Here is a 25316-nt window from a genome sequence, read left to right on the forward strand (position 1 = left end):
GTATTTATAATCTCTCCCTATTGTTCCCCAACTTGAACAGTCATAACAAAAAAAAAATGAAAAGTAAGTCAGTTCAACAAGCATTTATTTAGCTCCAATTATGTTCTAAGTGCTGGGGTCACATAAAAAAGACCCTGTATTATTTTATCTTTGCAACAACTCTAAAAGGTATCTGTTATTATCTTCATTCTAAAGAGGAGGAAACTGAGACAGTTGTCAAGATGATCATGGCAGCCTCCTAACTGTCTTCCTCCATTCTCTCTCCTTTTTTGAATCCATCCCCCCAGGTGGGAGCCAAAGTGATGTTCTTTTTTTTTTTTTAATTTTTAATTTTTTAAACCTTTACCTTCCATCTTGGAGCCAATACTGTATATTGGTTCCAAGGCAGAAGAGTGGTAAGAGCTTAACCCATGGGGGTTAAGTGACTTGCCCAGGGTCACACAGCTGGAAAGTATCTGAGGTCAGATTTGAACCCAGGACCTCCCATCTCTAGGCCTGGCTCTCAATCCACTGAGCCACCCAGCTGCCCCTCAGGTGATGTTCTTGAAGTACAAGTCTCTGACATTTCCCTTACCGTCTTCAGCATAAAACACAAACTCCTCTTTGGATCCTTCCGATCTGACTGTTGTCTGTCTTTCTAAACTTAGCTCCCATTAAAGCCCTCTTCCACACTCTGTGGTTCAGCCAAACCGGCCTCCTTGTTATTTTGACAGTGAGGTAGTCTGTCTCCTACTCCCTTGCCTTGAAGGGGACGTCTTCTCTGCTTGGAATGTTCCTCATCCTCATCTCATTCTTCTGGAATCCTGATCTCTCTTCAAGATTTCATGGGAGGGCCTCCTCCTAACAGGAGCCTTCCCTGTCTTCCCCAACTTGTTGTCAGGGGTTGGTTTGTCCTTATATCCCTAGTGCTAATACAGTGCCTGACACAAAGATGCTTAAGAAATACTTGTTTAATTGAATTAAATGATAGTCCTTTGTCTAAAGTTTGCAGCAATGAACATACAACTATGTTTCACCAAAGTCAGTGTGAAAGATTGAGTAGTGTTATTTCCATGTTGTTAAGTTTGTGACTGACTTTGTGTCCCTCTCTAGGTGGTATTTGTGGCTGGGCCTACAATCAGGAAGTCAAGGGTTTAAATTCAGCTGTAGATACTATCAATGTGACCTTGGGCAATTCATTTAACCTCTGTTTACCTCATTTTCCTCAACTGTAAAATGGGGATAATAACAATACCTACTTCTAAGAGTTGTGAGATATTTCCAATGAGATAACATTTGTAAAGTGTTAGCACAGTGCCTGGCACATAGCTATTTAAATGCTTATTTCCCTCCTTTCCTTCCCTCAAAAACTAAAGATGATTTTAGAAATTAAGATTTTTAAAAAGAAAAATGGATATTCAAAACCTATTCATTTTTCAAAATGTAAAATACTTATCTGAGCATCAGAAATCATCTAAATTTATTAATCATAATGAAATTAGTATTAAGAAATATAGTCATTTGTCATTCTTCAGTGTAACAGAGATCATGTATTTTTCTTCACTATTCCTTTCCTCCCTAAATTTGGGTCCTAGAAAATTGAGTGGGGAAAATTTATAATTCTTTGAAGACCAAAAATAAAATCTGTAACCACAATAATAAAATCTTTGGAGGTTCTTTTAAAATCATTAAAATATGCATATTGTTGTGTGTTAGAAGGTGGATAACCAAATTTCACCATTGCTGTTTTTTACCTTTCAGTTGTCCTACTTAAACTAGTTGTATTCAACTTTATAATTTAGGCCTTGTTGTTCAGGGGATTAGGTAATGCTATATTTTCAGGGTTTTTTTAAGAATTTAATTTTCACTGATGGTATAGTTCTTTTTATCTTCAAGCATAAAGGTTCATTAGGTTTAAAAGTTTCAGAACTTAAGAAAGACTTAGTTTCTTGATTAATAAGTTTTCTTGGAATAAAGCTCCTTTATAACAAAGTAGGCCCTGTAAAAAATAGATATAATTTTCACAAATCAATTGAGTCAGGGTTATTCTTAAATAGTTGTTCTCTACAAAAATAACTCAATACATAGCTTTTCTTTGTATGTGAACAGTTGAAGATAAAACTGGGTTACCTCTGACCATATTGAAAAATGGGCACAATTTGTCTCTCTTGTTTGATTTTTTTTGGAGCACAGTCCAGTCAGTTTCTACTTATTTCCCCAAGACTCCCAGATTTATATTTCTTTTTTTGTGGCCCTTTTATGTTATTTTAGTCATAATCTAATGATATTTTCATACTATATGTTGACATTCTATGTATTTTGTTCTCTAAAGATTGCCTAGCCTAATTAAGTTCTAATGATTTTAGTAGTGATGGATATTTCAACTTCAGCAACTCTTGAAGACTATCAAGTCATAGATGGGTTGTGATTTATACCAGAGAGCCACATATGCTTGAGACATTGAAGTATATTCTTACTGTAAACCTATTTTCTTATGTCTTGGAATACTTCCTATATTCTTATACCTTGTTTTAATCCTTGCTGATGACATACATCTCCAACAAAGAGTAGAAAACATTCTTTTTGTTAGATGAGATGTTACCATAAAGAAAGATCATTTTTTTAAAATGGTGAATGAATATTAATTAGTTATTTTAGTAATGTCTTAGAACTGAACCCAAGCATATTGGGTGGAATTGATTTACGTTATAGTAGTACTTGCTATTATTGACTTAGATATATATTGAATAACTTTTATTTCCTATATTCGATTGAATTTATATTTTTCTGTCTGTATGTTATTGACTCATCTGGCCCAGGGCTGGACTGGTCTGAAGATAGTGGAGAAGAATTGGAGGAATCAGAGCAAGCCTCACCATACCAGGTTGCATGGTCCATCCGAGAAACCCTCAGATATGAAAGACAAGAGTAAGTCTTTTTTTTTTTTTAAATAAATGAGTGATGTAACACTGATTTTATGTATTAACATTAAATTTTTTTGACTATTACATTAGATCTGGTCTTATGGTGGAGGAGGTTATAGTAAAATATGTTCCCCCTAAGAATTTAACTTTATCTGTTTAGTGGAAATTGCTTCCACCCTTTTTTAGGTAAACATCTCTATCACTCCCCTGCAACCCAATTAGAACAAACATTGGCTTCATAGAATGCTAGTGCTAAAAGAGCCTTTAAAGATAATTGAGTCTAACTCCTTCTTTTGTGGATGAGGAAACTAAAGTCCAGAGGAACTTTGTGAAGAAGGTAACTCAGCTATTTTAGTGGCAGAGTAGGAACTTGAGCTTTGGTTTCCAAATTCTCAACTCAATGTTATTTCCACTGTATCATGAATAGTCTCCATTTCATCTTTTTCTCTGTCCCCAGGACAAAGAAGACTAATATATTTGGATTTTCCTTTATTGTTGGCAAGTTTAGACCCATCATTATTTATTTAATATTTCCTGAATTAGTGTGCTTAGTATTGTACAAGGTAATTTCAATAGTGATTTCAGCCTTACCAAAAGAAAATTTTTTTTTGGATGTATTTTGACTTTTTTAGTTTAGTTTTGACTTCCAAACAGGAACTTGGAAAGACAGTGTCTTTTCATTTATACAGGAACATTACTTTTCTTACCACCATATACTTTTTTTTTTAAACCCTTACCTTCCGTCTTAAAACCAATACTATGTATTGGTTCCAAGGCAGAAGAGTGGTAAAGGCTAGGCAATGGGGTGAAGTGACTTGCCCAGGGTCACACAGCTGGGAAGTGTCTGAGGTCAGATTTGAACCCAGGACCTCCTATCTCTTGGCCTGGCTCTCAATCCAATGAGCTACCCAGCTGCTCCCTCCATGATATACATTTGAAAGACTCTTTCTTTAATACAGGAGGGATGCTTTAGCACTTGCTAGTTCTCTTGTTTGTACCTGGAAATTTTGGGTTCATCTGACTATTGAGTTCTATTAGGACAGGCACCATGATGACTAGAAAAACCTAGTTCCATTTTTCTCCTTATTTGGGAAAACAGTGAACATTTGCACATACATATTTGCTAATTTTTGCCTCTGGAGAATATAAATTCCTTGAGCACATGAACTATTATCTTTTTTATTCTTTTATCTTCAGCACCAACTATAATACTTGACACAGAGTATTTGATAAATTCATGTTGGCTAGTTGATTCACACATATTTATTCATCCAACAATTATTTAATAAGTACACAAGATGCCATTTTCATCACATCATTTTGTTTCTTAAAAAACCATTTTTCAAGGGTTACTGTATATAGGGTAAATTCAAAGCTCTTCAGTTGCTTTTATTTTGTTTTATTTTTAAAAAAAAACTCTTACTGTATGTTTTAGAATATTGATACTGGGTATTAGTTCCAAGGCACAAGGGTGGTAAGGGCTAGGCATATGAAGTAAAGTGACTTGCCCAAATCACACAGCTAAGATGTTTCTGAATCTAGATTTGAACCCAGGATCTCCTGTCTCCAAGCCTGGTTCTCTATACACTGAGCCATCTACCTCTCAATTGCATTAAAAACATCTACCCTGCCCCTCAATTGCATTAAAAATAGAACAACCCCTCCCCACAAAATTATTCCCTCTTTTAACTTTAAAAAGTATTGATGTCATTTGTTTTGATGCAGCAATCATTTCCCAACAAACACCTAAACAAATCTGCCTTTAAAGTATGTGTTCTAAAAATAATTTTTGAGTTTGTTAGGATATATCCCTAACTTTGACCATTATATTTGGCTAGAGTTTTGTGGCTTTTTTGGACATTATATATATATGTCTTTTTCACTTTTCTTTTTCTTTTTTTTAAGTTTTTAAACATTATTTTATTTGGTCATTTTCATACATTATTCATTGGGAACAGAGATCATTTTCTTCCCCCTCACCCCCCTCCACCCCTCCCCTAGCCGACACAATTCCACTGGGTATCACATGTGTCCTTGCTCCGAACCCATTTCCTTGTTGTTGGTATTTGCATTCAGGTGCTCATTTAGCATCTCTCCTCAATCATATCCCCTCCACCTCTGTAGTCAAACAGTTGCTTTTCCTCAATGTTTTTACTCCCTCAGTTTGTCCTCTGCTTGAGGATAGTGATTTTTCTCATAGATCCCTGCAGATTGTTCAGGGACATTGCATTGCCTTTAATAGAGAAGTCCATTACGTTTGATTGAACCATAGTGTCTCAGTCTCTGTGTACAATGTTCTCCTGGTTCTGCTCCTTTTGCTCTGCATCACTTCCTGGAGGTTGTTCCAGTCTCCATGCACTTTGCTTTTTCTACTCATCATTTCATACAAGTCTGCCCATGCATCTCTGAATCCTTCATATTTATCATTCCTTTATAGTGCTATAATATTCAAATATATTTGTTCCTCCAATTTGTTCAGCTTAGTTGTCTTAGGACAGATGATCTTTTTTCACTTCTTTAATGTTTTATTTATTACATCTTTTGTTTTTAACACCACATTTATTTCCCATTATGTCGTTCCTCCCAAAGAAAAACTAGAAAGCAGTATTGACCAACTACATCTAACATCATTTGTAATATAGTATTCCACAGTCATTGCTACCTACTTCTCTACTGAGATAAGGGCAATATGTTTCACCATCTGTTCCTCTGAGCCAAGATTGGATACTGCAATTGATCTGAATCTAGCAGTCTTTTAGTGATTTTTTTTTTAGGTTTTATTGTCATTATGTAGTTCTCTTGCTTCTGCTTTGTTGTTGTTGGGGTTTTTTATCAGTTAATATAGATCCCCAATGTTTTTCTGAATATCACTAATTTTATTTTTAAATCCTTATTTTCTGTCCTAGAATCAATACTTTGTATTGGTTTCAGGCAGAAAAGTAGGAAAGGCTAGGACTTGGGGTTAAGTGACTTGCCCGTCATTACACAACTAAGAAGTATGAGGTTATTTTTGAACCCAAGACCCTCTGTCTCCAGGTCTGGCTCTCTATCATCTGACCTACCTATAAACCATTACCTTCACTTATATGGATTTGTTCAGCTATCCCTCAGTTGATACAGTTCTTATTCTTTTAGACTTCTTTAACATCTTCAACTTAATTGTCTCCTATCTTTTTTTCCATGAAACATTATTTGCTTCCTTTTTCTCCTCTATGGCTAGTCCTTTTTGCTCACTATTTCACTCACTCACTATAAGCTTTCCTTAATGCTTAGTACTTGGTAATCAGCATCTCTTTCCCTGTGATTTTCCCTTTAATTGAAACTATGAAATGGTCTCAGTTCACCATCACATTTTTTGCTGTTAACTGTCAGGCTTTGAATTTGTTCTCTCTCTCTCTTTTTTTTTTACATCTTTTGTTTTCATATCACCTTCATTTCCAGGTAATTCCCTTCATCACCCCTCCAGTGAGTCATGCCTCATTAAAAAAAAAAAACTTTAAAAGAAAGAAAAAAAAACTTCAGCAAGATCAGCCAACAAATCAACCTTATGTTGTATTGCATGTATAACATGCAGTATTCCACATCCCATAGTCACTTAATTCTGTATCAAAAAAGGGGTTGCATATATTTTCAGTTTTTTTCTGTGACCAAGCTTGGTTATTATAATGATCAAAAATTAATTTTTATTTTGCTTTTCTTTCCACTTACATTGTACAGTTATTTTGTATGTTGTTTTCTGGTTTACTCTATCAGTGTATATCTTTCTATGCATCTCTGAATTCTTCATATACTTGTTTTTTTGTTTGTTTGTTTGGTTTGGTGTAGTAATGTTTCATTACATTCATGTGCCACAGTTGTTTTAGCCATTCTCTTTTAGTGGGGCATTTACTATACTTTTTAGCCTTATCTTCAGATTAAGCATTAATCCCATATCTTTAATTGTTTTTATCAAATCTCCACTTGGGTGACTTAATATTCCATAGCTTATCATCTTCCTTTCCTAAACCACCTACTTTTAACCTTTTTTTTTGTTTTTCTCAGTGGTATCTTTTAGTTACCTAAATTGAAAACTTCACTGTCAATCATTTTTTGAGTTTTTCTGGTCTTTTTATCTCCAAATGCCATCATTAGTTTTTCCTTTAAAATATCTATTGAATTTTTGTTTATCTGTTATTCGTTGTCAGAGTTGCTTTGCTATCATACCATATCCTTCCTCAGTCACTATACCATTTCGCTTTTCCTCTCCATTGTTCCATCCTTCATTCTATTGCTAACAAACTTCCCTTCCTATTAATCTTTTCTAACATACTCCTTCTTGCACAATTAGGAACCTGACTCATCTCAAGAAGATAATGCCTCCTTGACCTTTCTTTTCAGTACTTAAATGTATCTTTTTTCGGCCTACCCCATTCATTGGACCAAAATGAGAACTCCTTGTTCCACACTGAAACTTCTAGACCACTCTCTTCCACTCCACCCCCAAAACATTATTTAGTAACCTCTCCTTTTCAGTTTATGATCTTCAGATAAATCACCTTATGTAGATCCTAATTGTTATCCATCTGCCCCACATTTCCTCCTTAATAATGGGGTTCAGTAATTGGCTCATGGGCTCCTCTCTACCTCAGTGAGCTCAGGAATTTGGTACCCACTGACACCTAGGCCTCTCAGTTCATCGGCCTCCTCAGCTTCAGCAATTTGCACTTTCTCCTACCTACCCAATCAATCACTAAGTATTTCTTAAGTGTCTACCCTGTGCCAGACACTCATAGTGCTATGTATTATGAAATAGTTACTGTTATTGAAGAGCTTACAATCTACTGAGGAAGATAACTTTTACATAAATAAGTTTACACAAAACATATAAAAAGCACTATGCTAAGTGTTTTGGTCTATACAAAAATTACATTGTTGTTCTTACCCTAATGGAACGTATAAATCTAGTTTGGAAAGTAGACAATTAAGTGAAAATTTAAATATACACCACTTTAAATTAGATTATTAAACAAACAAAATCTCATGGTAGGTGTGTATTGAAATGGCTAGTCAGTATAGTATTGTCATTTTTTGTTAATATCAGAATGCCACTGATTTATACAACTATGCCATTCTATCCCATGAAATAGACCTTAATCCTTCAAAAAAAGAATATTTGCCTACCATTGTACCCAGCCTATTCTTCTAGTTAGAAACTATTTAAAAATGATCACATGTCCTTGGGCAAGTCACTTTAATTCCTTGAGCCTCAGTTTCATCATTTGTAAAATGTGTAGGTTGACAAGATTTAAAGCTCTTGAATTCATATCCTATTTTATTCTCCTCTTTTTTTACACATAAGAAAATACAACTCCTTCAAAAGTGAATGACTGACTTTTTTTTCACTGCCTCAATACAGAATACTGATAATATAAAAGGGGTCACTCACATGATTAAATGTGTTAAATTTAATATCCAACAAATGTATACTTTTTCTCATAATAAATTGCTATAATTAAAAAAACAAAAACAATAAAATAATCACATGTACATCTCAAAAGGAAATACATTCAACATTTTTAATAGAGAAAATATAGAATACAGTAAATACAAAAAGAATTTTGTAGCTTTGTGAATGATCACTTCTAAATTTGAAAATGCTGATAATTTATATTTTTTAAAGGAGCTCACTTTCCAAATATACTGAAATTTAAAACTTACAGTCATACATTTGATTTTATCCTCAACTGTAACTGCCATCCCAAAAGCTGAAATTCCTTTCTTGTGTTTCTTAATACTTTCCTCTATCTCTTTCTGTCTCATTCTAACTTTTCTCTGTCCTCATTATGACCTCTAGTCACTCCATCCCTCCTTGCTTTTCTGATTTATCACCCCTACTCTGACCTTACTTTATTCTCCGAAGTCTTGTGCCCTAGGTAATAGTCAATCAATAAGGATTTATTAATCATTTATTATTAATAATTATTAATTAATTGATTATTTGTTGATCATTTAATATTACCAAGCACTGTACTAAGTGCTAGGGATATAAGAAGTACCTGCCCTAAAGTAGTTTCCATTCTAATAGGGGAGACAAAAATAAATAAGTAGGTACTTAAAAGAAGAGCAGTTGGGAGAGAAGAAAAAACACTAGCTTCTGTTGGGGTGGGGAGTGGGGCACAAAAGCCACCTGTAGGAAGTGGGGCTTGAGCTGATTTTTGAAGGAAGCTGTTCTTATACAGCATGACTTCTCTAAATCAAACAACCTCTAGATATTAATTGCCTACTCTTCACAAAGCACTCTAAATACAAAGACAAAAATTAAGCAGTCCCTGCTCTCAACTATTCTGCATTCTTTCCCACTTCTGTGCCTTTGTATAGGTTGTCCCCTTTCCTGAAATACTTTCCCTTTTCACCACTGCCTCTTAGATTCTCTGACTCCTTTCAAAATTCAGTTCAAGTGCTGCCTTCTATACATGTCTTTTCCTGATCTTTACTCATTGTGAGTATTCTGGCCAATACCCTCCTCTTTATTTTGTTTATTTTTTATCTCTTTTGTATTTACTTTTCCATGTATAATTTGTCTATAACCAGTAAAACAGTAACTCCTTTTGGGAAGGAATTGTTTTGTTCTTGTATTCCTAGCATCTAGTACAATGCCTTTCTTCTTGTATAAATACAATATAAATGCTTTCTAATTTGAATTCCCATTGCTACTACTCTTGTGTAGATCAAATATTGAAGAAATAGAGGAAAATATCAGATATCTGATGTAAAAAACAATTAAGTTGGGAAATAGTACAAGGAGAGAAGATGAGAATCCTTGAAAACCATGATTTTTAAAAAGCTGAACACTACATTGCAAGAAATAATGAATGAAAACTGTATAAATTTATTACAACTATTAGATAATATAAAAAAGAATCCACCTATCCTAATGAAATGAACCCCAAAAGGAAAATTTTGGGGAATGTTAAAGCCATAATCCAGAGTTTCCACATCAAAGAAAATAGCCTATAAGCATCTAGAAATAGCATTTCAAGTTTCAGGGAACTGTAGTATCAGGTCACATAAGTGTAGGTAAGTTACTTAAGATCTGGCAGCTGCTACTTAAAATGAGAGGAGATCTTGGAATATAGTATGCCAAAAGACAAAACATAGAGGCTTACAACTGAGAATAATTTGCCCTGCAAAGCCAAATATACCCACCTACAAGAGGAAATATGGACCTTTAATGCAAGTGTTCTTAACATGATGTCCATGAACTTAAATTTTTTTTAAAATAAGAATTAATGGATCAAAAGGAATTATGCATTAAAAATCAAGAATTGTTGAGTAGTTATAATATATGGGTTATATTGCTCTCTTTGTGTGGAGGTGATTTTTGTTGATCCATCGGGAAAGAATGTGCTTTGAAATATTTTACCAGTAGTAGTAATGGTATAAACCATTTCTTGCCTTCTCACTGTTCTGAACAGATTTATAAGGCATTTAGCTATATTTTTTGAAGAGTGCCCTCTGAGATATTCATTTATATTGATATAAAGTTCTAACTTAAGTTATAACAAGTTTTATCTGACTTGTTCAAAGAAAGCAAGTGAATAATATTCAAAAGGAAAAAGAATTCTATAATGAAGATTCCACCAGGAGGCTCTTGAGGTTCTCTCTTCCCACAGCTACCTGCAGGAATTAGATGTGAAAGGATTAGATGTGATATGGGAAGTTTTCTATAGTTCTCCAGCTGTCCATCCTTGCAGATGGTAAATCCTATTGCCACATCTGAAACAGAGATTTTGATGGACATTAGAGAAGATATTTTTAAGACTTCCAAGTATTTGATAAAATAAAAAAACAAAAATAAAATAAAATAATTCTACAGTCCACCAGGCAAGTCGACTCCAAAGATCCTTGTAGAAAAGTTGTTCTAGAATCAATGAAGAATACTTTGTTAACTTGGTCTTTAGACCTCCATAATATATGCTAAAATAATATTCTCAAAAATTACAAGAACAATACAATCAAGATTGGGAAAACAACTAATTAATATGCTAATTAATTTTGAATTGTTTACAATTCTGTTTTCTTTTCAAAGTATGATAAAGAGGTTAAGTACTATGTTACAGACAAAAGAGTGGTTGCCATAAACTGTGACCATGAAAATATGGGTTCAAGACTATGAATTGCCAAAAGCATTTAGTGTCTTGATTTAAATAAAAAATAAGTGGTTGCCATGGGAAAAAAATTCCCAAATATGAAATACCCAAGTCAGCTGGGTTTTATGGAGATTTTAATTAATACAAATGAAGGAATTAAAGAAGGGAGAGAGACAGAGTAATGGCCTAGGCCTTTCTTTTTAATAGAGAAAACTAAGTCAGTCTTTAATCACTCACCACAAGATTGTCCCAAGCAAAACTCTAGTGTTCAAAGAGACCCTCCAGTTCAGCTCCTGAACTCAACTGATCCCAACTCCCCTGAACTGTTTCAGACAGCTCCTTTTAAAGAGAATTTTCTCCTATGTCACCTCCCCTACGTTTTCACATCTACCAATCATAGTAGACGTTTTCCAAAGGACAGACCATTCTTAATTCAAATCTTGTTATCACCTTCTCTGGGTAGACTAAAACTGCTGAGTATTTCACATCTCTTTGCTAAGCTTGCCCTTTTAGTGATTAATTTGACCTTCATAGGTACTTAGCCACCTCCCTTTTGTATTGGATCTAAAAATAGACCTAGCTTAAGGGCTTTTACCTCTCTATAAGTATGGGTTGGGGACTTTTTCATTGTTCAGTAAGGAGTTTTACAACTTTATCTTCCCCTTAAGGTATGCCTAAATATGGGTGGAGTAAGGTTAAGTTCTCAATACATTCCTGACCAAGTACCTGCATTGTTTAAATGGGGAATAACCTTAACCTTAACTGTAAGATAATGTTCCATGGTAAAGTCTGAGAAATTTTAAGATTCACAAATAATCCTTAACTTTTTATTGGTTCAGAAACACCTAAACTTAAAATGTTTTTCATAATAGTATGCAAAATATTTCTCTGTCTTAGACCCATCAGTCAGCCTTTTTACCCATATGCTACCTTTTTAATAGCTACCAAGATTCATATATAATATGAAATTCCTCAGTGGAATTAAAACTAATAGTAGCTCTAAGCTTTTGTTAGAACCAAAAACCCTAGTTTTATTAACTCTTATCTCTCTCATCTCATTTGTAAAAAAAATAAAAGACAAAAAAAGCACTTGTTACAAAAATGTATAACCAAGCAAAACAAGTTCATACATAGGCCTTGGTCAAAAATGCACATCTCAGATGCAGCTAGGTGGATCATTGGATAGAGAGCCAGGCCTGGAGTCAGCAGGACCTTCCTTCAAATATGGCCTCAGATACTTCCTAGCTGTTTGACCATGGGTAATTCACTTAACCCCCACTTCCTAGCCCTTAAATCTCTTCTTCCTTGAAACTAATACTTAGTATCAATTCTAAGACAGAAGGTAAGGGGGTTTATATCTTACCTTCTGCCAACTTCCACCTCCTCATTAGAAACTGCCTCAGATCTTGGCATTTCAGAGCGCTCTGTCTCCAGAGCCCGTCCTCATTTCCCGGGGAAGATTGTTGGGGATTTCTGCACCTGTCTGACCTGTTCTGGGCTTGGCACACATGGGGCATCTCTCTGGGACAGGATGAGAAGCAGGGGTGGCCCTTCACTGCAATGGAGGGTTTGAGAGCGATACTATGTGAGGTGTGTATGAGGAAAATGAACAACAGCAATCACAACAGCTGGCATTCACGGATGGCTTCCTACATGCTGCCTTACAATGATGATCTCATCTGAGCCTCTGGCAACAGCTCTGGCAGAGAGGCACTATTATTATTATCCCTCTTTTACAGATGAGAAAACTGAGGAAAACAAAGGCTAAGTAACCTAACAGGATCACATAGCTAATAAGTATTTGAGGCTGAATTTGCTCTCAGGTTTCCCAGACTAGTTCTGGTTAACATTTATGTAGAGTTTACAACATTCCAGGCACTGTGCTAAAAGCTTTACAAATATTATCTCATTTTGTCCTTAAGACAACCCTGGAGATCAGTGCTATTGTTATCCCCATTTTACAGATGAGGAAATTGAGGGAAACTGAATTTAAGTGATTTGCCTAAGGATATACAGCTAGGAAACTTTGTACATGGAAATAACCATTTTCTTTTTAAAAAGAAAAAGGTGTTTAACCTTTAGAATTAAAATAATTTTCTTTAAAAAATCAAAGTATTGAGAAATTTGGGAGAGAGCAATTTAAGTTGAGTTAAGGATTTAGGAGAAAGTGAAAAGAGAGGGAGTCGAAGTATCTAGTGTAGATGGCCTTATCAAGTTTTCTAAGCTGAGTAAAAATATGGGACCAGAAGCAATAGGTTTGTTTGTAGGCTGCTGGGAAGGAGCCTGTAATTAGGGAGAACCTGAAGATAAGAAAAAGCATGATCACAATCCTGGGAACTATCAGTTGGAAAATTTGGGAGAAGATGGAATCAAGGGAGCACAAAAAGGCAAAGAGGGAGAGTGTGGTCTTGGTAAGGAAAGGGGGCCTTTTTATGAGTCTGGGGTAAAAGAGACTATGATGAAAGATGTTTGTGACATAAATTGCAGAAGGAAAAGGGGACTCTTGAGGAATGAGGATATAATTATTCTTGTAGTTAAAATAATTTAACTTCATCTTCTTCCACTTCTTATGTCTAAAAGTATTTCATTTGGTTTTAAAGATTGGATAAACTAATGTTATGAGTGTTGTGAATATTGAGTTTGAAGTCTTTCTTGAATATTAAAAGAATTCATTATTAAGTGCTGATAGATACTTGGCAAAAGTGTTTAATCATTGAATTCCTCAGGAAATGACCTTACAGAAATTATATAGATCTGAGAGAGTAATGCTAGGGGTAAAGTTAGACTATTTGTCCATTATATGTCTTTTATAGCTTTTCTCTGACCTAAGTTGATTACAGAATTTCTAAAAATCCACATTCTTTGCCAATATCCTTTACTTTACATTCAATTCTCATTCCTTTTCTACATTGATAGAAAATGGAAATGTAAATGGATATCAGGATATAAATTTGATACTTTGTGCATTTTAATTAATCACCCTTTTTGCAAATCTATAACTGATTTCTTAAATGGCACTTATACTCATTCTTCAACTAAGCATCTTTTCTAATTTTGTTTATTTTATTTATTTATTTATTTATTTGTTTATTTTTTAGTCCCTTACCTTCCATCTTGGAGTCAATACTGTGTATTGGCTCCAAGGCAGAAGAGTGGTAAGGGTTAGACAATAGAGGTGAAGTGACTTGCCCAAGGTCACACAGCTGGGAAGTATCTGAGGCCAGGTTTTGAACCTAGGACCTCCTGTCTCTAGGCCTGACTCTCAATCCACTGAGCCACCCCAGCTGCCCCTTCTAATTTTGTTTATGATGAAAAATTATCATATTTGATTCATTCTAGTCTTGCGTATTTCATACTGTTAGCTAACAAATTTCCACATAAGAAAAGTATGAATTAGGTGACCTAGGTTTTCATTGTGACTCTCATTAATAGTGTAACCTTGGAAAAAGGTTTAGAACAGAAATATAACAAGGTCAATCAACTGAGATATACAGTAAAATCACAAAGAATACTTAAATTGAATACAAGCTATAAGTGAGATACTTGTTTAGAGCATATGGTGCTTAGAGGGATAGAAAAATATATAAAATATGTATGTTATCCCCAAGTATACCACACCATTAGAACAGGAGGCTTTAGTTTTATATACTTGCTTCCACAAAATTACCTACTTCTACGCTAACTTTAAAAGGGTGGTGATTTGTTTAAATAGTTTCTCTATCTCTCCCTCTCCCTCTCCCTTTCCCTCTCTGTTCCTACCCTGGACCTTCTGATGACAAGTCTGATTGTCTATACCTGTACTAAATGGAATATTGTCACTGGTGGGATCACATACCCACCAAAGTATGATAAAAACAAATTTTTCTGTTGTTGCTCATATATATATATATATATATATATATATATATATATATATATATATAAAATCAGTATCTTTTATTTCACCCACACTTCCCAAAGCACTGCCCCTCACCCCACCATTCCTTATAACAAAGAATAAAGTAGCAAAAAAAATTTTCAACAAAACTAATATGTTAGATAAACAGATGCTTATATGCCAGTCATTATAGCAGGAACTGGGGATATAAATGCAAATAAACAAAATAATCATTGCCCCCCAAATGCTTATATTCTAATAGGGGACAATAATACTAAAAGGGGCAAGTTATGTGTGCACACTAATGGCATGGTATGAAGATGTCCTGAAAATATGGTGGAACATTGGATCCTGGCAAGATAGAGCAAAGGGTGGCTTATTAGAGCCCAGGGTATTTCTATGGCTCTGAGGTATAGAGGTAGAGGATGTGGAGATGATGGCATGGTGTAGAGATAGCCAGGAGTAAAATCTAACATCTGCAATATTCTCCATTTCTGCTAGGAGTGGGGAGTACCTGTCATTTGATATCTCTTTCAAACTTCAATCTATATAATTTTGTGGCATTCAGCTTCCTTTCCTCACCTCCCCATGTTCTTTCCATAGTCATCAATATTATTTTTCTGGTTCTGCTTATTTCACTTTGTATTAGTTCACTTAAATCTTTGTATACTTTTCCCTGTTCATTGTGTTCTTCATTTCTACAGCACGGTAACATTCCATTCCATTCATGTACCATACTTTATTTAATCATTTCTCAGTCAGTGGGTCCCTACTTTGTTTCTAGTCCTTGACTGCTCAGAAAAGTGCTACTATAGATATTTTAGGACACTTAACAAAAAGTTAATAGAACTCTCTTCAATAGTATGTACACATGAAACTAACTTTCTGTTTTAATATTGACTAGCAGTGAGATCTCTTGAGTCAAAGGGCATGGAAATTTTAGTCTTTCAAAAAAGTCACATAATTCTAAATTATTTTCCAGAATGGATGGACTATTTCTCCACCTCACCAATAGAGTATGAGAATATGTCTTATCTATTAGGAATTTATTTTCTTCCTAATACACATTTGTGTTAATTCCTTATATATTTTAAGATATGTCAGATATTAAGTAAAGATGTTCAATGCAAAAATCCCCCCATTTGACAGTTTCTCATATTATCCTATTTGCATTGATTCAGTTCATGTAAATGCTTTTAAATTTTATATAATTGAAATAGTCTTTTATATTTTGTGATTCTCTTTATTCCTTATTTAAGAACTTTCCTAGCTAGAACTATAAAACATATCTCCATCTTCCTTTCTCCTCCATGTCTTCTTTTTCTGACTTATTCCTATTCATACAAACAAGTGTTTACAATAAGTAAAGCAATTCTTACAAACAAGATTTTTTAGGATGGGGTATAAAAAGTACTTTCCTAAAATTCTTTCTTGAACTTATAGTTTCTAAACACTATTCTGTAATTATTTTAGTGGCATCTGCTCTAAAAATACAACACACCCATCTCCTCATGGGTATTTGTATTTAGATATGCAGATTATCACTGAATCTCTTTTGTTGTATTTCAGGCCATATAACTCCTATCCTTAAGGGTTGTTTTTATTTTTTTTTTAACTTACTTGAGGTAAGAGAAATAATGAATAAATATTTAGATGAATTATTTTAGAAGTCATCTTGTTTTCTTTAGGCGATTAGATTGTAGGGTCAGTGGCTTAAAAAACTGACGACTGTAGAAACAGTACTATATTCCCAGTTCAGCTAACAAGAAGGCTTTCATCTTGATGGAAACAGCTGATTATATACCTATAGTTAAATTTTTAACTGAATTAGTTAATATGTGAAAGTGAAACTCGACACTCCAAGTATGTGGGACCCTCTGAAAAAAAACGTGGCTTGTAAAAGATTTCTCAGGAGAATCTGCTTGTGGTTATACTACAATATGATCCCTTCTGGTCTGAACAAGAAGGCATGGATATTTCTAAAACTTAAGGGATTTTTTTTTTTGCATTAAATCTCTAATTGTTACAGTTTTATTTCCCCCCGCTTGTAGTATTTTTGTATGGGAATGTTACCCTTTGGTACCTATAGAAGATTAATGTTACAATAGATCTTCATTCACTATAGAAATTTATAGCAATTTCATCAAATATTAGGTTTCCTAAGGGTTTTTCCTAACCTGATTTTTTTTGTTTGTATATTCATTTGAAGGGTGTGTCTGGATATGGAAAAAGCTCAATGGCCATTCAGCATTTTACCAACTTTTTAAAATATCTCAGTTTTGGAAGTATACAACCTACTGTGCAGGGAAGCATATTTAATTTGGAATTGTAGTTGAAAAGGTAAAAAGAAATCATTTATAGAGTTCATTAGCATTATTTAAAGGTTAAAAAGCCTCTTCACAAGAAGAATTGCAAGATGTCCCACATGTATCCATACTTACTTTGACACTTTGATCCGTCTCTGATCTGGTCAATGGGATACTTCCTCAATCTACATAAAATAGAACCTATTCATGCCTTCTCTTCTTATGTGATTCTGCCTTTATGATTCCATAATTTCTCTATAAAGATAGATATTCTGACTCTCCCAAATAATTAAATCTTTATGAAGCTAATGTTTTTGCTAGTTTCATGGCTTTCCTAGTGAGCCTCTCTCTACTTACCAAGGATGGATGGGCAATTGACACAATCTGCCCCTGAGATCCTGCTCAAAGATTTTCCAATTTAGTTAAACCTGTCACAGATTCTGTTTGTCTGAGAGAGCCTTGAGGATCCCAAGACTGACTAAGCACCTCTGGAAAGCTTGGGAGTTGGTACTTTTGTGGAGAAAACATCCCTATTTGGTACTTAAGGTTTATAAACCAATCATAGATTGCGAACTGGAAGAGTCCTCAGTGGCTTCTTGTCCCTCCTATTGCTTACCCTAATTCTCACAGGTGAGTTAAGCAGCATTGACCCTGACCCCAAGTCTAGTTTCTTTTTAGTATTCTTTGCTTCACTGACACAGACTTGGGTCACACTCAAACTATCTACTACCTGTTGTCCTTAAGTAGATACCCTCCTGGCTTCTTCTAGGCCTGTTTCTTTAGCCATAAAATGAGAATTGGGACCTTTTAGAAGCTAGATTCTGGGTTCCTATGACAAGACCTCTAAGTTTGGAGATTCTGAGCTGAGCCCTACTTGGGACTTCCAGGGCCAGTGCCCTAGGCAGCTCTCTATTACTGCTGAGTTGGTAATTCCCTCACTGAAAAAAGGAGGCAGAATTTGAAAGATCTGAGGTAATTAGTTGCATTTAGCCAGTGACCTAAACTTTCCTAAACTCCTTGACTCTTCTTCACTTTTTCCCACATCCTAGGCGAATGTTTCTGACTGCCACATCCCCCTTCTACACTATAGACATACCTAACTCAAGAAACTTCTAACTGAATCAATTTTGCTTTTGTTGTTATTTATAACTTGATTTCACCTGTATGCAAATGTGGAGAGGAAGCATTCAGTGGGATTTGTTCTGGTATACCACCTCCTCGGGATAACCCAGAAAAATTAAATGACTCTCATGGATCATCTACCAAAAATAAAGGTTTATTTGTTTGTCAAGGATGGTATAGTAGTAGTGTGGTGTGATTTGTCAAGGGGATCAAATGCAAACTGAAGTTCATTTAATAGTGATGTATGTATTTATAGAAACAAGGAAAGAATTTTACTTTGGTGGGTTCATCACTACTTTGAATACCAATTACTTTTATTTTTTCTAATTTATGACCATTAAGTGATTCTTTACATTTTCATATTTTATTCTGGAGTTCCTAAATCATTTAAAGGGAATATAGCAGGAATAATTTTCATTATCATGTAACTCACAGTTTGTTTTTAGAATAGTGAATGTGGTATCTATATCTCTGGTCTTTGACCAACTCTGTAAGCACCTTCTCTAGCCAGATTTTTTACCGTTGCTTTTAAAATAACCTACTCCCTACTTGGTAAATCTTCCAGAACTATATTCATAATCCTTTCTCAACTCAATAAACTATCCCTTCCCTATACTTAGCTTGCCATATACAAAATATCTATTCTCATAGCTTGTCATCTATACTGATGCCTCCCAATTAACCATTTCTGGCCCTGACCTCTTGCCTACATTCCAGCCTCCTATTTTTCCAGAATCAACTTAAAACCAACATCCTTATCTCCCTCCTAGAAGGCCAGCTTTTTCCTTCCAACTTCCTTAGCCATCAGTTGGTATCACTATTCTCTGAGTTATTGTGGTTCAAAGTCATAACCCTCTTTGCCTTGTCCTTCATCTTCCATATCTAGTCAACTATTAAATCCTGACTATTTTCCTTCCTATTATTTCTCACATGTGCTTCTTCCTTTCCATTCTCACTGCTAATACCTAATTCAGGCGCTTATCATCTTATATCTACATTTACTATGAAAGCCTCCTAATTGGTCTCTTAAAAACTTTACTGACTTTCCATGTCTTGAAGACAACCTTTGTCCCAAGTACTCAAGACTTTCCACAGTTCACACTCCAGCCTTGTTTTCCTTAGAGAAAGATTTCCATTATCTACCAACATCAACTCTATTCCTGGTCATTCTTCACTCTGTCCTTCAAATCTATATTGTTTATAGCATCTAAAACTAGAAAGACTCTCTGACTATTTGTGTCACTTTTCAAGAGGAGAAACTAAAGGCCAGAAAGTTAAGCAACTTGTCCAGGTCACCAAGCTAATCAAGATAGGCAAGAAAGGACTGACCAATTACCACTGACCCAGTGACCACCCATTTTCCATGTGCTATATGTAACTCCTCTAAAGATGCTCTTCTCCTTCTCTACTTCACTTCTTACTACCAATTCCTCAGGGAACTCTTAAGACCACTAAAGGAAACTTTTGAAGGCTTTGGCTTCCAACTTTAATCATCAAAAAATGAACAAAAATGTACTATTGTATTCTTTTAACTCCTAAGAACTTTATCATTATTAGGGCAGTGAGAAGTAGTATACATAGACTGAGGGCAAGGGTATGAGTTGAATAGATAGAATGATATCTAAATAAATAAAATTAAGGGATGAGAAAGAGGAATGCATTGGGAGAAGGGGGAAAGGACAAATAGAATGGGGGTAATTTATCTTACATTAAAGAGGCATGAAAGAGCTTGTACAGTGGAGGACAAGATAGGGGAGATGGGGAGGGGAACACTTGAACCTTACTTTCTCAGAATTGACTCAAAGAGGGAAGAATATATACAATCAATTGGGTATGGAAATCTATTTTACTCTGCTGGAAAATAGGAGGGGAAGGAGATTAGAAAAAGGGAGGAGTCTGATAGAAAAGAGAGAAAATTGGGGGATGTGGTGGTCCCCCCCTAAGCAAGGGGAAATAAGATGGAGAGAATTCATCAAGGTGAAAAAAAATTTTTTGCAAGAAGTTTCTAATAAAGGCTTACTTCTCAGATACATAGAGAAATGAGTCAAATGCTTAAGAATCAGAAGTCATTTCCCAATTGATAAATGGTGAAAGGATCTGAAAAAGCAGTTCTCAGACAAAGCAATTAAAGCCCTCTATAGTCATATGAAAAATGCTGTACATCATTGTTAATTAAAGAAATACAAGTTAAAACAATTCTGAGATACCATCCTATAGCTATTGTATTATTATGACAGATCAGGAAAATGACAAAACTTGGAGGGAATGTAGGAAAATTGAAACACTGTTGCCTTCTTGGGGGAGTTGTGAACTGATTCAACTATTCTGGAAAGCAATTTGGAACTATAGCCAAAGGGCTATAAAACAGTACATGTCTTTTGACCTAGCAGTACCATTACTAGGTTTGTATCCCAAAGAGATTAAAAAAAAAAAAAGGACCTTTATGTATAAAATATTTAAAAATAGCTCCTTTTGTGGGGACAAAGAATTGGAAAGTGAGGGGGACACCTATCAATTTCAGATTGGCTGAATAAGTTATAGTATATGAATGTAATGGAATACTATTATATTGTAAGAAATGATGAGCAGGAGGAGCTCAGAAAAACTTGGGAAGATTTATGCAGTGAAGTAAGCAGAACCTGGAGAAAGCTATGCACAGTGACAGAAATGGTGTATAATGAATAATCATGAATAACTTACAAGTTTCCTTCCATAAAAGAATTACTATGGGGAAATGTTTTATGTGATTGTACATATAAAATCTATTTGTTTGCTTACCAGCTCATCTGGGGCAGGGTGTTTGGGGGAAGGAGAGAATTTGAGACTTTAAATTCTTTTTTAAATGTTGAAAACTGATTTTATATGTAATTGGGGAAAAAATAAAGTTTCAAACAAACAAAGTATACTGTGTTGGAGAAGTGAAGTAGCTCAGAGGATTGAGAGTGTTACAGTTTAAGGCCTTCAACCATTTAAATCTAACAGAGATGAGAGGTCCTGGGTTCAAATCTGTCCTCAGACACCTTCTAGCTGTATGACCATTGGCAAGTCCCTTAATCCCAATTGTTTAGCTCTTATCATCCCCTACCTTGTAATCATTTCTTTTTTTTTTAAACCCTTACATTCCATCTTGGAATCAATACTGTGTATTGGTTCTAAGACAGAAGAGTGGTAAGGGCTAGGCAATGGGGGTGAAGTGACTTGCCCAGGGTCACACAGCTGTGAAGTGTCAGAGGCCATATTTGAACCACGGACCTCCCATGCCTAGGCCTGGATCTCAAACCACTGATCTACCCAGCTGCCCCCCCTTGTTATCAATTCTAAGACAGAAATTAAAAATAAAAAAAATCCCCAACATATTGTGTTTTGTACTGTTTTAAGAACTGTGGTAGTATCACAAAAGAAAGTATGCCATTTGTAGTTCTAGCTGGGAAGATAGAACTGAATTATAATTGCATAGGACAATATTAATCTTTTGAATTCTACCCCTAGTCAGCCCCACATGTCACAAAACCCCCTTTTCTATGGAGCTAAAGTGATAAGAATAGTTTTATAATATGGAAGAAAGTGGGGCTTTCCTCTAATCTATTTTCTTACCAAGGTGGGCAATTCCCTTCAGTGATGTAGAGCACAGCATCTTGACCATGTCTTCTCATAAATCTAGTAAGACTTTGAAGCTGAAATTGGTCCTGTAGTTTTGCTCTCTCTTTTAAAACAGCAAAGGTCAATTGATAATCCACAAAAATTAAGTGCTTGTCAGAATTAGAGCAATAAAAACCAGCTCGTAGATTGTTACTTTTATATTGAGAAGAGCAAGAATATAATATAGCACCAAAAAAGTGTCAGACATCAGAAAAAGGTCAACCCTTTGATATTCTGCTGCTAAAATTCAAAGCAATGTTTCTGTCATGACCTTTCTTTTATGAAATTATGCTGAGTGCGTCCTCATAACTGTTGCTTGATTTAAAGGCATGTCTTTTACTGAGACATTTACAGTAAGTAAAGGTAAAGATATGGATTTCTTTCTTTTCCAGAAGTCCCTTGACAATTAAATATGTCAAAGACTCTATGATGTATTGGTTCAGTCTCTAATTATGATGTGCTAAGAAGGTTAAACATCTTAAAATTCAGAAGACATATTAGAGTGTCTTCACTGTGTGGTTCCTTTAGGAAAAACTGAATTTCTTCCTAAACTTTAGTGAAAGTCTTTTAAGTCTTTTAAGATAGGTGTTAATGCACATTGTAAAAGTCATACAATTTATTTTCTTAGTTCTACTTTTGTAGAATTAGTTGAAAACTTAATAAAAAAATGTTTTCCCCTTTCCCTTTTTTTATCTTTCCAGGTCAGATGACGATGACACAGATAGCAGGAGCTCCAGGGTGACCCAACTTTGCACTTACTTTCAGCAGAAATATAAGCACCTCTGCCGCCTGGAGCGGGCAGAATCTCATCAAAAGAAATGCCGGCATACATTTCGGAAAGCCTTGCTGCAGGCGGCCAGTAGAGAACCAGAATGTGCTGGGCAATTGATACAAGAACTCCGAAAAGCTGCATGCACTCGAACCAGGTAAGAGCTTGATGCAGCATTCTGCTCTGCAGGAGCTTTGTTTTACTTGTGTATTTCTGTTAGTGTGACTGAGACCCAGGGGAAGATGAGCAACTTATGACCAAGGGATGGTCTTTAGCTCTTTATTGCTATTGCCAAAAAAAGTGTTCTACATTTCTATAACAACATATTCAGAAAATTTTGAAACCACTTTGTATACATTTCTTTGCTTTGTAGAATTTTTTAATGTATATATGCATATGAAAGAGCTATTTGATCATTTGTTGCAGCTGCTTCCTTATATGTAGACCATGGTGTGCTTTTATTTAACATACTAATCTTAATACTTTTTGGAACTACTGAGATTTCCCCCTTTTGAGCTAGAAATCAGAGTTCTAAAACTAGAACACTTGATTCCTTAACATAGTTTACTGTTTACATATAGATAGTCCTACATTTTATTCCTTGAATAAAATCTCAGCTGTGTAATTTCTGATCATCCTTCCTACTCTATAAATATTCCTTAAGTGATCTATTTGGTTTTCCTGTCAGCTCATTCAGTATATGCAAACTAAGTATCTTAATTTTTAATTGGGCATTTCACATAGTATACTCCTGAGAGTGCTGTAATTCTGGGCATACATCATTGTTCAGTACTCGTGTGAATGTGATGTGCCAGGACAGAACAAAGGCAGCCTTCAGTGCTCTGTCTGGTGGCATCAGTTCCCATTCTCTAGTTCTTTGCTTCTCACAGCTCTCGAGGTCTGTGTAGGGAGAACTACATCCAGAACTAGGTAAACCAATATCTTGTCTCTATTCAGTGAATGCATTGATTTAAGGCCTCAGAAGACAGTTAACAGCTCAGTTTGGAATTGTTCATTCCTCATAGTAGAACAATGAAGCTAAGACTGCAATTGTTATTCTTCTAGCCTGAACTGAATCTATGACAAATTATATACATTGGTGTTGGTATATTGTGTTTATATGGATCCTGCCAATGAAGTTATCCTGTGGGGTAGGGACAGTTTGGTATGAATGGGAAGTTGTTTTTTCCATACAGATTAAATGAAGGAGATATATTAGGCAGAAGCTACTTTTACTACATAGGATTTTATACAAAACTTAACCAGTCACAGTTGTTTTTTATTTTACTTTTCAATATTCATGGAATCTTAGTTCATAATAAACAAGTTAAAAAATAAATCTCAGTTCACTTTTTTTGTTGTGAGAAGAAATTTAATTAAATAGCCTTTAATCACTTATAAGGATTCCTCCATAATAGTTTGATAAGATGTAAATATGTGATTTAAACAAAATATTATAGGAATAGTATTAAAAGCCTATGTAATGATGAAAGTGCCTATATGCTTCCACTTTGCTATACACTCTGGAGGTTGTGACATGGAGGTTAAATAGCTTTTAGGTGGTCAGATAGTAAATGTTAGAGGCAGCATTTGAAAGGAGCTCTTCCTGACTTTATCTAGCACTCAATTTACTACTTTACTGCTGCTTTGGAATCCATTTAAGCATGTACATGGTTACAAGTAGTTTGATGTTAAGATACTCTTGCTTCATCTATTTCTCATTTATTGATAAATACACTTAAGAAATAATTCAGGTAAAATAATTTGCATATTTTAGCACAAAATCTAAGTAGTAGCTTATTACTAATAAACTGATATAACAAACATTAGTGAATTACAAGTAGTAGAAATATCTGTATTTATTGTAATATCTCATTTATATTTTATAGTAACGTTCTATTGAACTGGTATAGCAGGAGATGTTTAACATATTTTTTCATGAACTCTTTTCTTTTTCCTCCCCCAGCACAAACCGGGCTCAAATGAGGGAGGTGGAACCAGCACTATGTAGTGGAATGGTGAAGGGGGAGCCATGCACTAATAAAGCCCTTCCATTCACCAGACATTGTTTTCAACGTATCCTCTTCCTAGAATTCAGTGTTTGCTAGAAGCAAGAACCTATTTATACTATATTTTTCATTCTTTAGTCAGTGATAGTTAACTTGGGATCAGGATTATTTAATATTTAAATATACAATTTGCAAAATTGCCATGGGTTTTGTATAAATAGTACTCATTATCTTGTGATAACTGTAAGAATTAATCTCCCTTACTTTTAAAGAAATCACTGCAGTACTGTATTAAATGGTTATTTCAGAATTGATGTTAAGATACTCTTGCTTCATCTATTTCTGATTTATTGATAAATACACTTAACAAATAATTTGGGTAAAATCATTTACATATTTTAGCCCAAAATCTAAAGTAGCTTATTGCTAATAAACTGATATGACAAACATTAGTGAATTACAAGTAATTAATTATATTTTTAATATATGTATTAATTGTAACAAAACTAATAGTAAAGAATACAAGAAGCATTTATTTTCTCTTCTTCTGACCCCTTCAATT

At 34.8% G+C, this 25316-nt stretch overlaps 1 protein-coding gene across 4 annotated transcripts in view; it reads left to right on the forward strand.

Moving 5' to 3' along the window:
• Positions 1-25316, forward strand: part of INO80D (INO80 complex subunit D) — a 66939-nt gene that overhangs the window by 19944 nt on the left and 21679 nt on the right. For all 4 annotated transcript variants that reach the window (XM_016425156.2, XM_016425157.2, XM_001370900.5 and 1 more), the window contains exons 6-8: positions 2799-2907; positions 22678-22902; positions 24712-24821. In XM_016425156.2, the coding sequence (XP_016280642.1) occupies positions 2799-2907; positions 22678-22902; positions 24712-24821 (444 nt within the window). The remainder of the gene's footprint in view (positions 1-2798; positions 2908-22677; positions 22903-24711; positions 24822-25316) is intronic.

The sequence above is a fragment of the Monodelphis domestica genome, chromosome 8 (assembly GCF_027887165.1).
Source record: "Monodelphis domestica isolate mMonDom1 chromosome 8, mMonDom1.pri, whole genome shotgun sequence".
In the NCBI taxonomy this organism is placed as follows: domain Eukaryota; kingdom Metazoa; phylum Chordata; class Mammalia; order Didelphimorphia; family Didelphidae; genus Monodelphis; species Monodelphis domestica.